Source organism: Poecilia mexicana, unplaced genomic scaffold (assembly GCF_051168715.1).
Source record: "Poecilia mexicana isolate PSO_F unplaced genomic scaffold, ASM5116871v1 scaffold_9, whole genome shotgun sequence".
NCBI lineage: Eukaryota > Metazoa > Chordata > Actinopteri > Cyprinodontiformes > Poeciliidae > Poecilia > Poecilia mexicana.
The window spans coordinates 7,184,837-7,200,406 of record NW_028263378.1 but is presented as its reverse complement, the minus strand read 5'-3'; the positions used below and the strand labels follow the sequence as shown (position 1 = coordinate 7,200,406).

The 15,570-nt window shown below is 37.5% G+C and overlaps 1 protein-coding gene across 1 annotated transcript; it reads left to right on the top strand.

Moving 5' to 3' along the window:
* The first annotated feature begins 2,053 nt into the window (after positions 1 to 2,053).
* On the top strand, positions 2,054 to 14,930 carry ppef2a (protein phosphatase with EF-hand domain 2a). The gene is made up of 16 exons (XM_088008447.1): positions 2,054 to 2,105; positions 3,209 to 3,336; positions 3,429 to 3,483; positions 3,566 to 3,741; positions 4,963 to 5,077; positions 5,212 to 5,258; positions 5,870 to 6,036; positions 6,117 to 6,153; positions 6,640 to 6,789; positions 6,869 to 7,207; positions 9,646 to 9,831; positions 9,935 to 10,077; positions 10,751 to 10,857; positions 12,213 to 12,379; positions 12,546 to 12,633; positions 14,250 to 14,930. The coding sequence occupies exons 1-16, from the start codon at positions 2,054 to 2,056 to the stop codon at positions 14,501 to 14,503; spliced, it is 2,211 nt and encodes a 736-aa protein (XP_087864573.1). The 3' UTR covers positions 14,504 to 14,930.
* Positions 14,931 to 15,570: the final 640 nt, after the last annotated feature.

The following is a 15,570-nucleotide window of genomic DNA, read 5'->3' as shown; positions in this document are numbered from 1 at the left end:
CCACCCAAAAAAAGTTACAATTCACAATGGTTGGACACCTTGAAAATCATATATTTGCCCTATATTTATCAGACAGCCTTCAGACTGAACTGTAGTGAGAAATTTACTTGCTTTCTTCATAAGTTTATCAAGATCTTATCAGGATGATGTCAAAATCCTTTTAGTGAGACTTCATTGTGTGTGCTTGGTTAAATTTTCCTGAGATAACATGTAAACACCCAGTTAGCCTCCTGCTGTCAAAAATCCTCTCAAAACCAGTGGCTGCCTTCCTTCTTGCCACCATGAAGATTCCTCTAGTCGCATCAAGTCATTAGCTCAGGTAATCCACTTGTGGCCTGGTGCTTTGATTATGAGATCTTGGTCAGGGAGTCAGGACTAAACGAGCTTCAGCCGCAGAGAGGACGAGCTGGACAGTCAGGGTCCCATCCTTCATGGAGCATCGGTGTTGATGTTCTAATCGGACTCGCTCACAGCGGTACCTGACCTGATCCGGACGGACCTGTGGAGAATGCAACTGAGCAAATGGCTGCTTAAATTCACACTGAAACAGCAGGCAGACAGCCAAACACCCAGGCCAGCTGCTACTGGATAAACAAGGGTGTCACGTAAGTAAAAATCAGATTTTAATCAGTCAAATTGGTTGGTCAAAAAGACAAAACATAAACTAACTCACTCACTCACTCTTTGGTTACCTAGCAACAACTTTCTGAGTAACTTGTGGTTACCTAGCAACAACCTGCTGAGTAACTGGCACAGCAACAGTTTAAAGTTTCATTACTGTGCCTCATAACTTACTTAAACTTTACTTAAAAACAAAAAACAGAGTGGATTGGAAACTGTGGATAAAACAGGAACAGTCACACCATCAGTTTATAAATATTTCAGATATTTAAAACAAAAAAATTATCAATAATTATCAATATCAACAGATTTGAAAAAAGACTGTCTTACTCTACGTTTTGATATTTGTGTCATCTTTAAGGCTTTATAATACTGTTTAAAATTTATTTTGTTTTTGTTCACAAAGGATAAACAGTTTTACAAACTTCAGCTTTAGATTTTAGTAGATTTAACCAAATCATTCCAATGTAAACATAAAACACTGCTTGTTGCCAACAGGCTCCCGGCAGGAAGAAGGGAAGCCAGCTGCTTATGCCTCCTTTTAGTTTTGTCTTATTTGTTTATCTTCTTAATAAGTGGGTCAATAAAGTATCTAGCAAAAATCATTTATTATTATTTCATTAATTGAACTCAAATAAAAGTCGGACATTTTAAAATGCCCCATCTTTTTTTTTTTTTTTAGTTTGTTTTATGTAAGGCTTCGTAGAATTGAGACAAAAACAGACCTGTGAGGCAGGATTGAGGCCAATCACAGTGGGAAGGAGCAAACCAGCAGTTAACAGGATTAAAGCATGAATGGCTTCCAGATTTAGCTCCTCTGCTGCTGAAATACTCAGCTATTATCTGAGACTTGGACAGAGGCAGAACTGTTTTAAAATAATGGAAAAAGGCTGTAATCTCTTGTAAATTATCCTGAAATGAATCAGCAGTTACATATTCATACGCTGGGAAGGAGTTGGCAATTATTCTGATGCTGTATGTCCGTTTGTTATTGACAATTGTCATCGTTATTATGGGTCAGTACATTTTCTTGTTTTGTTATCAGAGTCAGTTTGTAATAATTATGTTTTTATGTAATATAACTTATTTGTTGGTTCTCCAGTGCAATGAACAAGCAACATGTTTTTAATTACAAATTCCTGATAATTACTGAGTCTGTAAGTGATATATTTCATTAGATTGAGAGAAGTGATAGAATTAAATAAGCATTAACGTCTTCCAAACAGGGAAGTAGTGGTAAGCTAATTATTTTATTACTGTTTAAGTGCGCACATGTTTTCTCTTGTCCTACTGGTTATTGTTTTCTTGGTTTTCAACATCATGTTTGAAATAAATAAGTAAATAAATAAAAGCTAAAAATGTTAATTCTTATAGATTGATATGTGTGGTGCATAACTATCATGGTTTCTCTGGGGTTTGAACAGGAACAGTCATGGGATGTGGCGTCTCAAAGTCCAACCAGTTCCACAAACACTCCAGGAAAGGTACAACCATCAACATCAGTTATTTAATTTAACAGAGGAAGATCCATGTTTTCTTCCTTGTATCTAAACTTTATCCATGAATTATGCGTCTCTCTGTTTCTGCTCTGCTGCATCCAGCCGTCACCAGTAAGTCAGTTCTGTTCTGCTTTTCGGGATAAACTCCTGATATTTGTAGAAAACTAACAAAACAGTTGTGTGTGGAAAAACTAACTACAGTCCTGTTTCTGTAGTTAGTTTGGGACGACAGGCAACTCCACCTGCTCAGCTACCATACATAGAGTAATGGCATGCCTCAGGGCTGTGTGCTTAGTCCCCTGTTTCTGTTCCCTCTTCATCCTCGTCTACAAACTTGTTCGTGGGTCCAACTCCATAAATAAGTTTGAGGACCAGATGATGGTGTTTGTTTTAGTCCAACACAATAACTAAATAGCCTCTAAAGATGAGGTAGTTGAGTAATGGGCTCAACTAGGTGTGGCCACTCCCCTTTGCCTTAAATGGGTTAGAATTTTGTTGCACAGTCAAGTAACTATGTTATCCTCTATTTAAAAATACGATGGAGTATTAGGGTCATACTCAAAAAAAATAAAATAAATAAAATTACGAGAATAAAGTCATAATATTATGAGAATAAAGTTGTAATAGTTCAACTAGATTCTCGTATTATTTTGACTTTAGTCTCATATGTTTTTATTATTGTAATATTGTGACTTTATTCTTGTAATTTTATTATTTTATTCTGATAATTTAATTTTTTAAAATTTTCTTAGAGTGTCACTAATAATCTGTTGTAAATGCTATATATACCAAATATAGGTTAAAACATTTTTGACTTTGCAATTTGACAGTTTGAAATTGGGCCTCTGTCTCTTTAAGAAGCTCCTGCTCTTTCCAACACTTCAGAACATCATCACAACAATGCTTCTTCATTATGCCGTTTATAACCGTTCTGTGTCGGATTGAGAAGTTATTTGTATAAAAAGCTCAGCAGATGCACACAATCTGCAGATTTTTAGCATGAATAAATAAAGATTTGCTGCTCTAATTCAGTAATTTTTTTAAAATAAATATATCTCATAGTTGATCAGCTGCTCCGTATATTTCAGCTATAAGAGCTGCTGTCCTGATTCAGCGATGGTACCGGCAATATGTTGCTCGCACAGAGATGAGACGGCGATACACCTGGCACATCTTTCAGTCCATCGAATACTCCGGAGAACAAGCCCAGATCAAGGTGAAAACCGCTGGAAATGTTCAAATTACTAAAAAACAAAGAAAAAGAAGCAACACCTCATTCTTCACTTTACTTCCTCTTTCATTTCACAGCTTTATAACTTCCTCGGCTACCTCATGGACAATTTCACACCGTCCAGCACAGAACGTAAGCTTTGTGTAAATCAAAAATATTTTTAAAATTCTTGTTTCTTCAACCAAAGTGAGCTTGAACTTTGTCGTCCTTCCAGGAAATTTGATCTCGCACATCTTCAGAGAGAATGACGTCTGTTGGGACTCGGAGTGGGAGCGGTACTTCTGCTACAAGAACATCGAGGTGCCGGAGGTTTACTCCGGGCCGCACCTCACCTTCCCACTGACGGTGGAGCAGGCAGTCGGCCTGCTGGAGGCCTTCAGGAACAAGAAAGTAGGAACACAAACGGTGTTTTTATCTGCAAAAATAAAATTATGGGGAACAAGTTTATGTCCTTTTCCTAAAGTTTTAATCAATTACTACATATATATCTCAAAATATCTGATAAAATATTCTGGGTGATGTAGGAAAGACTTTAGCCACTCAACCTCTCACAGACAGCTGAGCAAAGTTGGTGGAATCAACTAACTCACTCACTCTTGGTTACCTAGCAACAACTTGCTCAGTCACTTGTGGTTACCTAGCAACACCCTGTTGAGTAACTGCCGTGAAGCAGTTTATGGTTTTTCCACGTGCCTCATAACTGAGTGAAAACTACAGATAAAACAGGAACGGTGATGCCAGCAGTTTGGAAATATTTCAGATATTTAAAACATAAACATTAATCAATAATTATCAGTATTGACTGATTTGAAACATCGTGATATGTTTTTCAGCCATATAGCTCAAAATAGGGAGCACTATTTGGGCTACGTCAAGATCATAAATGTCCTATAATGTAAGATTGTGCCAGAATGTTTTCATAAAAGCCATTAACAACCTGTTAAAATATTTAATCCAGTGTCTGGATTTAATAAGTTATTTGTGAAATTAAATATTTAACATCTCACAGGATTTCTTGATAGTTTTTGTGATTTTTTTTTTGCAGTCAAAATGACTGATTTTGTGCTGCTGCTGACTTAGAAATATTTGAAAGAAAATTTGTGATATTCCCGCTTATGTGTGGCGGTAAATATGATTTTTTTTATTACTCGCCACATTTATCGCAGACATCCAGTAAAGCTGAGGCAGCAGTAGAGTAGAAGTAAGAAATACTGCCACCTGTAGGTGGGAATTAGTATCAGTTTTGATCATTTTTGAGAAAAATTTGTAATAAACTCATGCATTAGTATGAAAAAGTACATGGATCTGTCAATTTAGAGTGAATTTCCACAAACAAATTAGAGGGACTGATTTGTATAATCTGGCTGTATAAAAAGTTTCACGGCTGTGGCGGGCCGGATCTGGCACCTGGGTCTTCAGTTTGAACACATATGATGTAAATTATTTATACAACACATCGTCACATGTTGTCAGTTTTCCTGCACATAATTTCATTAAATAAATGAATTTAATGAATGAATGAATTGAATATTCACGGCGGCGTCATTTTGCTGGTGTGTTTGTGCATCTGTGTCTGCGGTCATGTTTTCTCACTCCTCTCTCTCCCAGCAGCAGCTGCACTCTCGCTACGTGCTGGAGCTGCTGCTGGAGACGTGGAAGCTGCTCCGCATGCTGCCGAACATCAACCGCATCTCCACCTGCCACAGCAAGGAAGTCACTATCTGCGGTAAGATTTAACAAATCTCTGATGTTTGGTAAATCAGACTCATGTTTTGGCCCTTTAAGCATGAGAATACTGTTCAATAAATGTGCATAAGAACAGTTCCTTTTCTATGAACAGATTCATTTTTGTCTGTCCAGGTGATCTGCATGGACAGCTGGAGGATCTGCTGCTGATTTTTTACAAGGTTAGATATTATAAATGTTTTTTCTCCTGATAATTCATACATTTATATTTAAGTTGGTGCACTCTGATCTTCTCACAAACTAATACATATTTTTGGTTTAGTTTCTTGTGCAAATATCTTAGTACACTATAAGTAAGACAAAACAGACTTCAGCAAAATATAGGAGCTTTTTTAAAGTAAATAATTATTTGATACATTGATTAAAAAGTTCTAGTTCCACTGTCAGATTGTTTGACATATAACAAGACACTTTTCCCATGTTAAAAATTAAACTTTTAAAAATAATTTCAAAATAACTTTTTGACCTTGTAAGATCAGTTTAACTATTGCTTGCATCTAAGTTATAAGAAATATTTAGCCTTCACATCGTCTGTGTTTTTGCTAGAAAAAAACAAGATATTTTTCAAACAATCAAGTGGAAAGTGTGTTCAAAAAACAAACCACCTGTTGCTACCTGCAGCCTCTCTTGAATAATTTGTATCCTGACAACACGAGACAAATTATTAGACTTTATTTTTTTAATCCATGTTCTTCTCTCTGCCACTGTTTGCATGCATGCATGCTGCAGATTATCCGTGTAATCCTACTTTATTTGCCTGTTTACATCCCAGAATGGCACGCCGTCCTTAGAGAAGCCCTACGTGTTTAATGGAGACTTCGTCGACCGAGGAAAAGACTCCATTGAGATTCTCCTCATCCTGTTTTCGTTCATGCTTGTTTATCCGTGTGACGTCTATTTAAACAGAGGCAACCATGAGGACCACATCATCAACCTCAGGTGGAAAAATATACACGCAAATGTTGGGGATTAATGGTATAAGTGAGTGAATGAAGTGACTTCCTTTGTTGTGTTTCCAGGTATGGATTCACCAAGGAGGTGCTGACTAAATACAAGGTACATTTTACAGATTTTTCATTCAATCACTTAAACCTTTTTATGCAATATTACAAATACATTAAAAATGCAATCAAAACAATTATTCAGTTCCTATTTTAATTAAGAAACTAAGCCTAAAAATACAATGCCACAGCTTTCATTTAGTAGATCTGAACCAGGTGAAGCTAAATCGGCCATTTGAGGATTTTTGCCTGAAACATGTTTACAGATAAACGTATTTTGATCTTAAATGTAAAATGTTTGTATTTTTTGTACCATTTTGGCTTAATTAACACTCTGAGGGTTTTTTCAGTAAATGTCTTATTTCTTTAGTCTGAATACTGGAGTTAACGATTAATCAATTACTAAATTAGTTGACAATTACTTCAATGATTAATCGTGATTAATCACATTTAATTAATCGTTTCAGCCCTGATCTAAATTTAGTCTGAACCGAACTGCGTTAAATTCTGACAGCTGCTTCCTGTTCATGTTTCACCTCAGATTCATGGAAAGCGGATCTTGAAGCTCTTGCAGAAGATTTTCAGCTGGTTGCCGTTAGCAACCATCATCGATCAGAAGGTGCTTGTCCTCCACGGCGGTATCTCCGACACTACGGATCTCAGCGTTCTGACCAAAGTGAACCGACACAATGTGAGAAACTTTTACGTTTCGCTCAACTTAGATTTATCCACAGCCTTTACATTCACTCTCTGCTCTGTTGCTGGCCCAGTATGTTTCAGCGCTGCGGCCTCCGAAGAGGAGGGTCCACAGCTCGGCGGGCATGTCCATCGACATCGACATGGACGACGACCTCTGGAGCACCAGTAAGATCTACCAGCGCCGGGCCTCCCTCACGTATCCCAAGCCGCTCGGACCGCGGGAGTGCTTCCACAACCGCTCGCTGCAGGACTTCTCGACCCGGATCAAGGCGAACATGGAGAATGAGCTGGAGAACAGCAAGAGGAGGGAGGTCATCCTGGCAGCGGCGCTCAACAGGTCACAGCAGGACATTCTGTCTGTGTCCACCGACTCTGTGAGCAGCGACAACGCCAAGGACGAGTGGAGGCAGGTAAGAGACCTGAGAATCTTCTCTGAAACTATTAATAATAACAATTTATTCGGTTTAAGCACATACAGCACATCGATACCTCCAAAATGTCACCTGGCTTCTTATTATACTCATGTTTTCTCAAAACTCTTGGCAGGATAAATGACCAATAAATAAGTTAACCAAAGGCTTCTAAATAGATAAACACAGATACAGACTGCAGGGCTGAAACGATAAAAAAAAAAAAAAAAAACTTTTATTTTTAGAATCAGTGAATCTGAAACAAAACATCAGATCAGCCCAACTCTTTGTTGATGCTAAGTAAAGCAGAAAGGGTGGAGCTTTTCAAATGTTGATGTTAGTTATTTGTTTTTAGCAGCAAATGCATCCTTTGCTACAAATGATCAGGCCATGATGCTGCATTTCGAAAATGTTTCTTTTCTTATTTAAAAAAGAAACTAATCATCTGAATAATTGATAGATTAAGTGATAACTTACATCGTTGTAAGTTACAAACTGAAGAGGGAACAGTTCACCTTTCAACCTTAAAGAACCACAAGGAGCGTTTCTTCAGGTTGATGTTTATGCATTACAACGCATCAGTTTCCAAAATGTTGTGCTTGCATCTAAATTTAAAAAATCTCTGGAGATTCACAGAAAAAAAAAGTGAAAGAATGGAGTTGGTCATTTTCCAGACGCAGATTTGTTTATCCGTCACGGCTCCACCTGAGATGTTTACATCGAAACTGTGTCAAGCTTGCGAAGACATGGTGGTCAGGGGTCATGACCTTTGTGCTCCAGCCTTCTTCCGATCACAACCAGACAAGTCGAGGCTTCCACTGCTGTAATCCTCAATAATCTCCATGCTGTGACTTCAATCTGCTTTTCTGGCTGACTGTCAGGATAGAAAGCTCAGCTCGATGAACAGCTGCTGCACCGTAACGTAAACGATAGACGGTAAAAATATGGAGAGAAACTTCTACATTTATTTTACTTGGTTTAGTTAATGACTGCCTCCTTTTAATCTCACAATACTTGTGAATGACTGATGGAGTAAACCTCTAAAATGAAGGTTCACCTTATTTCTGCACCTAGAATGTGTCTGGACCTAATGCGACCTATTATGCTTCCTTGAACAGGTTAGGATATGTTTATGGGCTATACAAAACATTTTTTGGACAAAATCATTTTTAAATAATGAGATTTTAGTTCTGCCTATTTTTCGCTCCTTTTATAATGAGCTGTTTTAGAGTCTCTTGTCACTTTCAGTCCAAATAAGCTGCTGCTGGCCACGCCCCCCAACTCAACATTTATACTCACACATAAAAATTGCTGTATACTGATGCGCAGTTATACAATAATACATATTTGAAAAGCATTAGTAGAGCCTCCTGCACAACCAACAAGAATGCAACAAGCGGTTTCTGAATGGTAAGTCAACAACAAAACACTTGTCTTTTCCAGCAGCCATTGTACATACAGCTATAAAACCAGCTGATCAAAGGTATTGCAGGTCTGCTTGAGTTGCTAGGTTATGGGCTGGGCTGGGGATGATAGGTAGCTGCTCAGGGCCTTTGATTGTGACTGAACAATTCTGAGGTTTTTGGACCCAAACTGTGGGCCGTAAGACACTAATTTAATCAAATTATATCACAAAATGATTTCCAGCATTTTGTTCAACAGCTAAAAACAGCGATCAGAGACTTAAAATACAAGAGGTTTTTTGATTTCCTTATCAGCAAAACTGAGAGACAAATGTCTAATTTGTTTTTAATTTGTGGATCACATGTTCAAAATACTGTGAATTTTAAGGATTAAATTTATTTTTTTTATTATAAGAAAAGGAAAAACTCAACCTGCAAGGTTTGTCCTTTCTGGCTTACACTAAATGCCACAATGTGATAGATAACTGGTGGTTGGTGGGATGTGTAGAAGAACAAGGAGGGAAATCTTTTGGATTATAAATATAAATACTATAAATACTCAGTCCTGCACAAACAGTTTTTCAGTTTCATCTGATAAATTTTAGCTTTATAAACTTGAAAATATATCCAATAATTATTTTATTCGTTATATTTCTCTTTATACTAACAGTATATGAAATAATTAGCAATTAAATAGTGGGCAGTTTTTTTGTTGTTGTTTTTTTTAGGCTTTTGCAGTGCGTGTCCAATGTGTGGCTCGGGGGCCATTTGTGGCCCTTGAAAGGATATTGTTCAGTCCCTGACCACAAGTCAAGAGTGATAAAAAATTTGGCCAACAAAACAGAAAACAATTGATGACCCCCAAAAAATGGAAATTAATGTTTTCCTTTTAATAAAGTCACCACCGGTGTAAACCTTAGCAAATACAAATTTACATTTTTTTAATTGAAAACCGCTAAACGTTGAATAACTGAGTAATTCACCTCTTGTGAAAGTTTGTTTTTAGTTATAAAATCTCTTTTTGTGTGTTTGCAGATTCTGGACCTGCTGTGGAGCGACCCGATGAACCAGGACGGCTGCATGCCCAACGAGGTGAGGGGCGGAGGCTGCTACTGGGGTCCAGACGTCACTGAGGACTTCCTGAACAGACACAACATGCAGCTCATCATCCGCTCACATGAGTGTAAACAGGAGGGCTACGAGTTCTGCCACAACCGTAAGGTGAGATCGGGTCGACAGTTAGTTCATCAGCACCCCGCGAATCCTTCCTTTAAACAGCGGCAGTGTCGCCTACTGAGCGCCTTCCCTTAACGTCTTCACCCAGGTCCTCACTCTGTTCTCTGCCTCAAACTATTATGACGTGGGAAGCAACCGGGGGGCCTACGTGAAGTTGGGTCCGGACCTCGTGCCTTATATGGTTCAGTACCAGGCCAGTAACATGACCAGAGAACTCACCGCCAGGCAAAGGTAGGAAAAATACCTGGAGACAGACATGTGCAGAACAAATTACATGTGGAAGACGAAATGTAGAGATTTGATTTTCCTAATTTCAGAAAAAAAATATGCTCATCCACATCCAAATGCTGCACAAACACAAACTCTGAAAACAGTTTTTATCCAGATTCGAGTGCACTTGAAATAAGACGCAACTGACTTATAAGTAACTTTGTAGCAAGATAGAGAAGCTTGTTTAGAGTCAATAATATTCCTTAGATTATTCCTCTTATGGCAGAGACATCATGTTAACAGTGAAATAATCTGCCAGTGGAAAAATAACTTTTTCATCAATATTATTGACTCTAAAAAAGCTTCCATATCTTGCTGAAAAGTTACTTAGAAGTTAATTTTGTCTTATTTCAAGTGTACTAAGATATTTTATACTGGAAACTAGACAAAAAGATTTCATGTTTTTGCACTGAAGAAATAGGCAGGTAGACACAAAGTCGATGAAAATGCCACTGAAAAACATGACATAAGTGTTTCACATCAGTTGATATCGTTTTTTACTTTAAATATCTGAAATGCAACAAAACATGTGGGGTGAACTGGTGGCTGAGAAACACATTGTAAAGCATCTGAAATAGTTGCCAGAAAAGTGTTTTAATCCCATTTAATCTGTTTCCCTCCGTGTCGTTTGCAGCGTCGGGCGAACCGAACGCTCGGCCCTGAAAGTCCTGCGGGAGCAGCTGTTTGCGCACAAGTCAGACCTCCTCTGTGCCTTCAAAAAGTTTGACACAAAGAACACAGGTGTGTGGTGTTGGTTTTCACACATTCAGCCTCCATCGGATCAGGTGATAATCTCAAAGTTCAGTGCTTTGTTTGAGGAAAATGTGAGCGCAAATCTTTTGTATCCATTGTCTAGCACTGCAATACTCATTCAGGATAAACGCCTTTTTTTAAATCTTTTCCATCAGTTTCATAGAAACTTTAGATGTAAGATAAGTGACTCCTTTCTGCCGAAGGAACAGTCCTGACTATGTAGAGGAGTAAATATAATGCACTGCAAGAACACAAAGTCTTACCAAGTATTTTGAGTTTCTAGTGCAAATATCTTAGTACATTAAAAATGAGACAAAACTAATTTACAAGTAACTTTTCAGTCTGTGGGATACAAACAATAAGTTCACTACATTTTTTGAACAAAGTCATTTGTCGGTAATGAGATTTTAGTCTGGTAAGTTTATTAGTCTATATAGTTTATGGTGCATTATGAGCTCCTTCCAGAATGAGGAGATTTAGAACCTCTTATCACTTTAAATCCAAATAATCTGCTGCTGGCCACGCCCCCCAACTCAAAGTTTATAGTCACATGTGAAAATGGCTGCAAACAAATTCAATTATACAACCATACATCTCTGAAAAGTATTAGTAGAGCCTTCTGCACAATCAACAAGAATGCAGTAAGTGGGTTCTGCATGGTAAGTCAACAACAGAATACTTGTCTTTTCCAGCAGCCATTGTACAGCAGTTAAACCAGATGACCAAACAAACTGGAACTCAGTTTGGGTTGTTAGGTAATAGCCATTGCCTGCTGATTGGTTACATTACATTTGGAAGGTTTTTGGAACCTATCCAGATTCTCCAGACACCAAGAAATATTAACTTATTGCAAAAAAAAAAAAAGCTGGGTGTTTTTTTAAGCTCTTGTTTTGTTTTTTGACACCAAATCGGAAATACAAAAACATGCAAAATGTGAATTTTGCATAATAGGTCCCCTTTAATATTGATTAAAAAAGTACTAGCTCCATTGGCAGATTATTTGCTTATAACAATTGAAATATGTCTTGTTATAAGTGAAATAATCTGCCAGTGGAACTAGAACATTTTCATCAAGTTACCTGTAAGTTAGTTGCATCCTATTTCAGTTGTTCTAAGATATTTGCACTATAAACTAGACCAAAATACTTGGTAACATTTTGTGTTTTTGTGGTGCAGCACATTCGATTCTAGTTACTTCACTTAATTTCAGTCCCTTTTCTCAGATTCCTTGAAGCTTCATCATCATGCACGCAGAAACATTAAACAACAAGAATCAGATGCTGCAACGCTGCTTTAGTGAGGAGCTGAAGTATTCCTTTGACGTGAACTTTAACCTCTACCAGGTTTGGTGTCTTTGATTGACTGGGCCTCAGCGGTGGAGAGCGTTATGCACCTGAATCTGCCGTGGCGGATGCTGCGCTGTCAGCTGGTCACCTGCAAGACGAGCGACGGCATGATCGACTACTACGACTGGTTCAACGAACTCGCCATCAAAGGGCCCAACACAGATGTAAGGACGCAGAAACGCAACTGGGACCAGCCAGTCACAGATCAACAAAGATATTTAACATAAATTTTATTAAAAAGTTTTAGAAACATCATTAAGAGGAAAATCTGGAAGAAATAAGAGGCTGTAAATATAGAATGACCAGAAATGGTTCTGTTTTCTGTACCAGCACATCGACCAGAGCCTGCTGGAAACTTTGTACCGCCATCGCTCCACTTTGGAAACCATCTTCAGGATTGTAGACACAGACAACTCAGGTACAAGAACTGCACAGTTTAAATATGTATTCAGCATATCAAGACAAAATAATGCTGTTTTTTTAATGCACTTTTGGTTTATTGGATGGTTAGTGCCAGGACTCTCTGTGTGTTTAAATCAGACGGTAAAAGAATGGTAGAAATGTGGGCACATAATTAAATTTAAATTTATTTGGTAGATTTGAGTTTTAAGACTAGATTTACATTAACAATTTGAACAATTCTGATTCTGAGATTAAAGTCAGAATTACTTTTTATCTTTCTTTTAGCTTCCCTAATTCTCCTCCGTCTAAATATACACCATATTAAGGCCATTGTAGATAAAAAAATAAAAAATTAGTCAATTTCTTAATCTCAGAAATTTTCTAGTAAAAACAAGGAAATTTGAGAGAAAAACAGAAATTTCAAACTCAGACATTTCCAAGTATTTCTAACTACAATGACCTTCATACACTGTCACAGAACTGTCATAATAATGCTCATTTAATTAAAATATTACTTGCTAAATTTGTTGTTGTGCAGGTAAAGGAGAAATAATTCACAATAGTATTTTGCTTGTTTAATTGGAGAGAATAAGCAAAGTTGGGACTTTAAACTTGGGAATTTGGTGTAAAAAGTTTGTTCAACGCTGGTTTAAATAGATTCTCCTGAGCCTCTGTTAATCCACAAGGAGCGTGTCAAAGAGGTTACGGCTTCCTGAGTCCTGACAGGGATTAACCCACTGACCTACTGCTCCCTTTCCCACTTCTGAACCGTCACAGAGTTTCACACCACCTTTCCACCATCCTCTTCCTCCCATGGCAAATAAGGCCTACTGTAGACAGAAAAAAATGAATGCATTTCTGCCAAAAAACTAAAAAATTTCAATAAATTTTGAAAATCTACACCTCATGCACACTGTACTTTTTTTTTTACTTTTCAAACTCAAATTTTAATTTTCAAATTTCTGAGATTAATTTTAAAAATTCAGTTTTTTTTCTTGAAACTTAAAAAATAATAATAAAAAAGAAAATTCTGAGTTCCAAAAGTCGAAAATATGTGAGAAAACATCAGCAAATTTAAGATTAATTTCAAAAATTTTCAGAGATTTTTTGACTTTTCAAACTTCCAAGATTTTTTTCTAGAAAATTCCTGAGATAAATCTAAAAATTTCTGAGTTTTTTTTTCTATCAAATGTTTTACTTTTGGAGTTCAGAAATGTCTTTGTTTTTTCTGAGGTTAATCTAAAAATGTCTTTTTTATTGCAAATTCTTAGAAAAAAAGGAATTTCAGAAAGGAATTCCTGAGCTCCAAAGGTTCCAAAAGTTGAACATTTACAAGAAAAAATTCAGAAATTTTAATCTAAGAAATCTTCTAGAAAAAACATTTTGACTTTTCAAACTTCCAACTTTTTTTCTAGAAAATTTCAGAGAAATCTCAAAATTTCTGTATTTTTTTTTCTTGCAAATTTTCAAGAAAAAAAGAAATATGTGAGCTCCAAAAGTTGTAAGTTTAAAGTAAATTTCTGCAATTATTCTGAGCATTTCTGTCTTTTTTGGTGGAAATTTACTTGTTTTTTCTTCAGTTTTTCTACCTGTGATGAGTGTAATTTGACATCATGTCTTTCTCTTCCTCAGGCTTCATCAGCATGGAGGACTTCCGGCAGACGTGGAAGCTGCTCAGGGTCTACCTGAAGATGGAGATCACGGACGAAGACATCTCCAACCTGGCCGAGACCATCGACAGCAACCACGACGGCAGCATCGACATCGACGAGTTCATGGAGGCTTTCCGGCTCACGGACAAGAAGAGCCGCCTGGAGCGGGGACGCAGCATGTTCATGGGCACGACGTCCGACCTCACCAAGCTGGAGAGCGACCCCAACGTATGACCCGCAGACTCAAAGCAGATGTGCAGCCTCTCGCGACACAAGCTGCTTTGATGACGCACGCGGCGACGCAGGATGGCGCAGAGCGGCAGCTGCGTTGGAGATCACGGGGGATTAGGTGGAGCTCAGAGATCACCGTGTTTGACGGTGAAGGTTCATCTCAGCATGAGGAGCAAGAGAGACAAAAACAACACAGTAAACATGGATCATTTTTAATAGCTACAAAACTGGAATAATGTGACAACTGCACTGTAATTAAAAAAAAAACAAGTGTTAGACAATGAGTATGTGGAAGCTTGCATTTCCTACAAGGAGAAAACATGTTTTTTAAACAAATAGAAGATGCAAAATGTACACATTACTGACAACTCTTGTACATATTTTTGTAAATAGCTTTGAAATAAATGTATGTTTTATTGCACAACTATAATCCTACACTGAAAAGTCAAACTTTAATTTGAGTGCATTAAGATTTTTTTTTTTTTTTTTTAAAGGTGACCAATTATGGTTCCTTGAACAGATTAGGAAAGGTCTATGGCCCCTACAAAACATGCTCATTACATTTTTACACAAAGTCATTCTTAGATAATTAGATTTTAGTCTCATCAGCTCTGCCTATTTTGAGCTCCTTTCAGTTGCTTTAGAGCGTCTTTTTCACTTTAAATCCAAATAATCTGCTGTTGGCTTCACCCTTCGACTCAATGTTTACACTCACACTTGAAAACGGCTGTAAACAGATGTACAGTTATACAACTGTATGTCTTTGAAAAGCAGAAGTAGAGCCTCCTGCACAACCAACAAGAATGCAACAAGTTGTTTTTCTGGATGGTCAATCAATATCAAAATCAAACCATGATGGAACTCCACTTGGGTTGCTAGGTAACGTAGTTTGGCTTGGCTGTTGTTGCTAGGTAACCGTGGAATGTGACTTAACAAACGGGAAGTTTTTGAAATGGCTCATTTCCAGACACCAGAAAGCATTAACTTATTGCCATAAAATATGTGGGTGTTTTTTTAAGTGCTGCATTTAGAAGCAGATCAGAGCTGGTGAACTTTTAATCAGTTGTCAA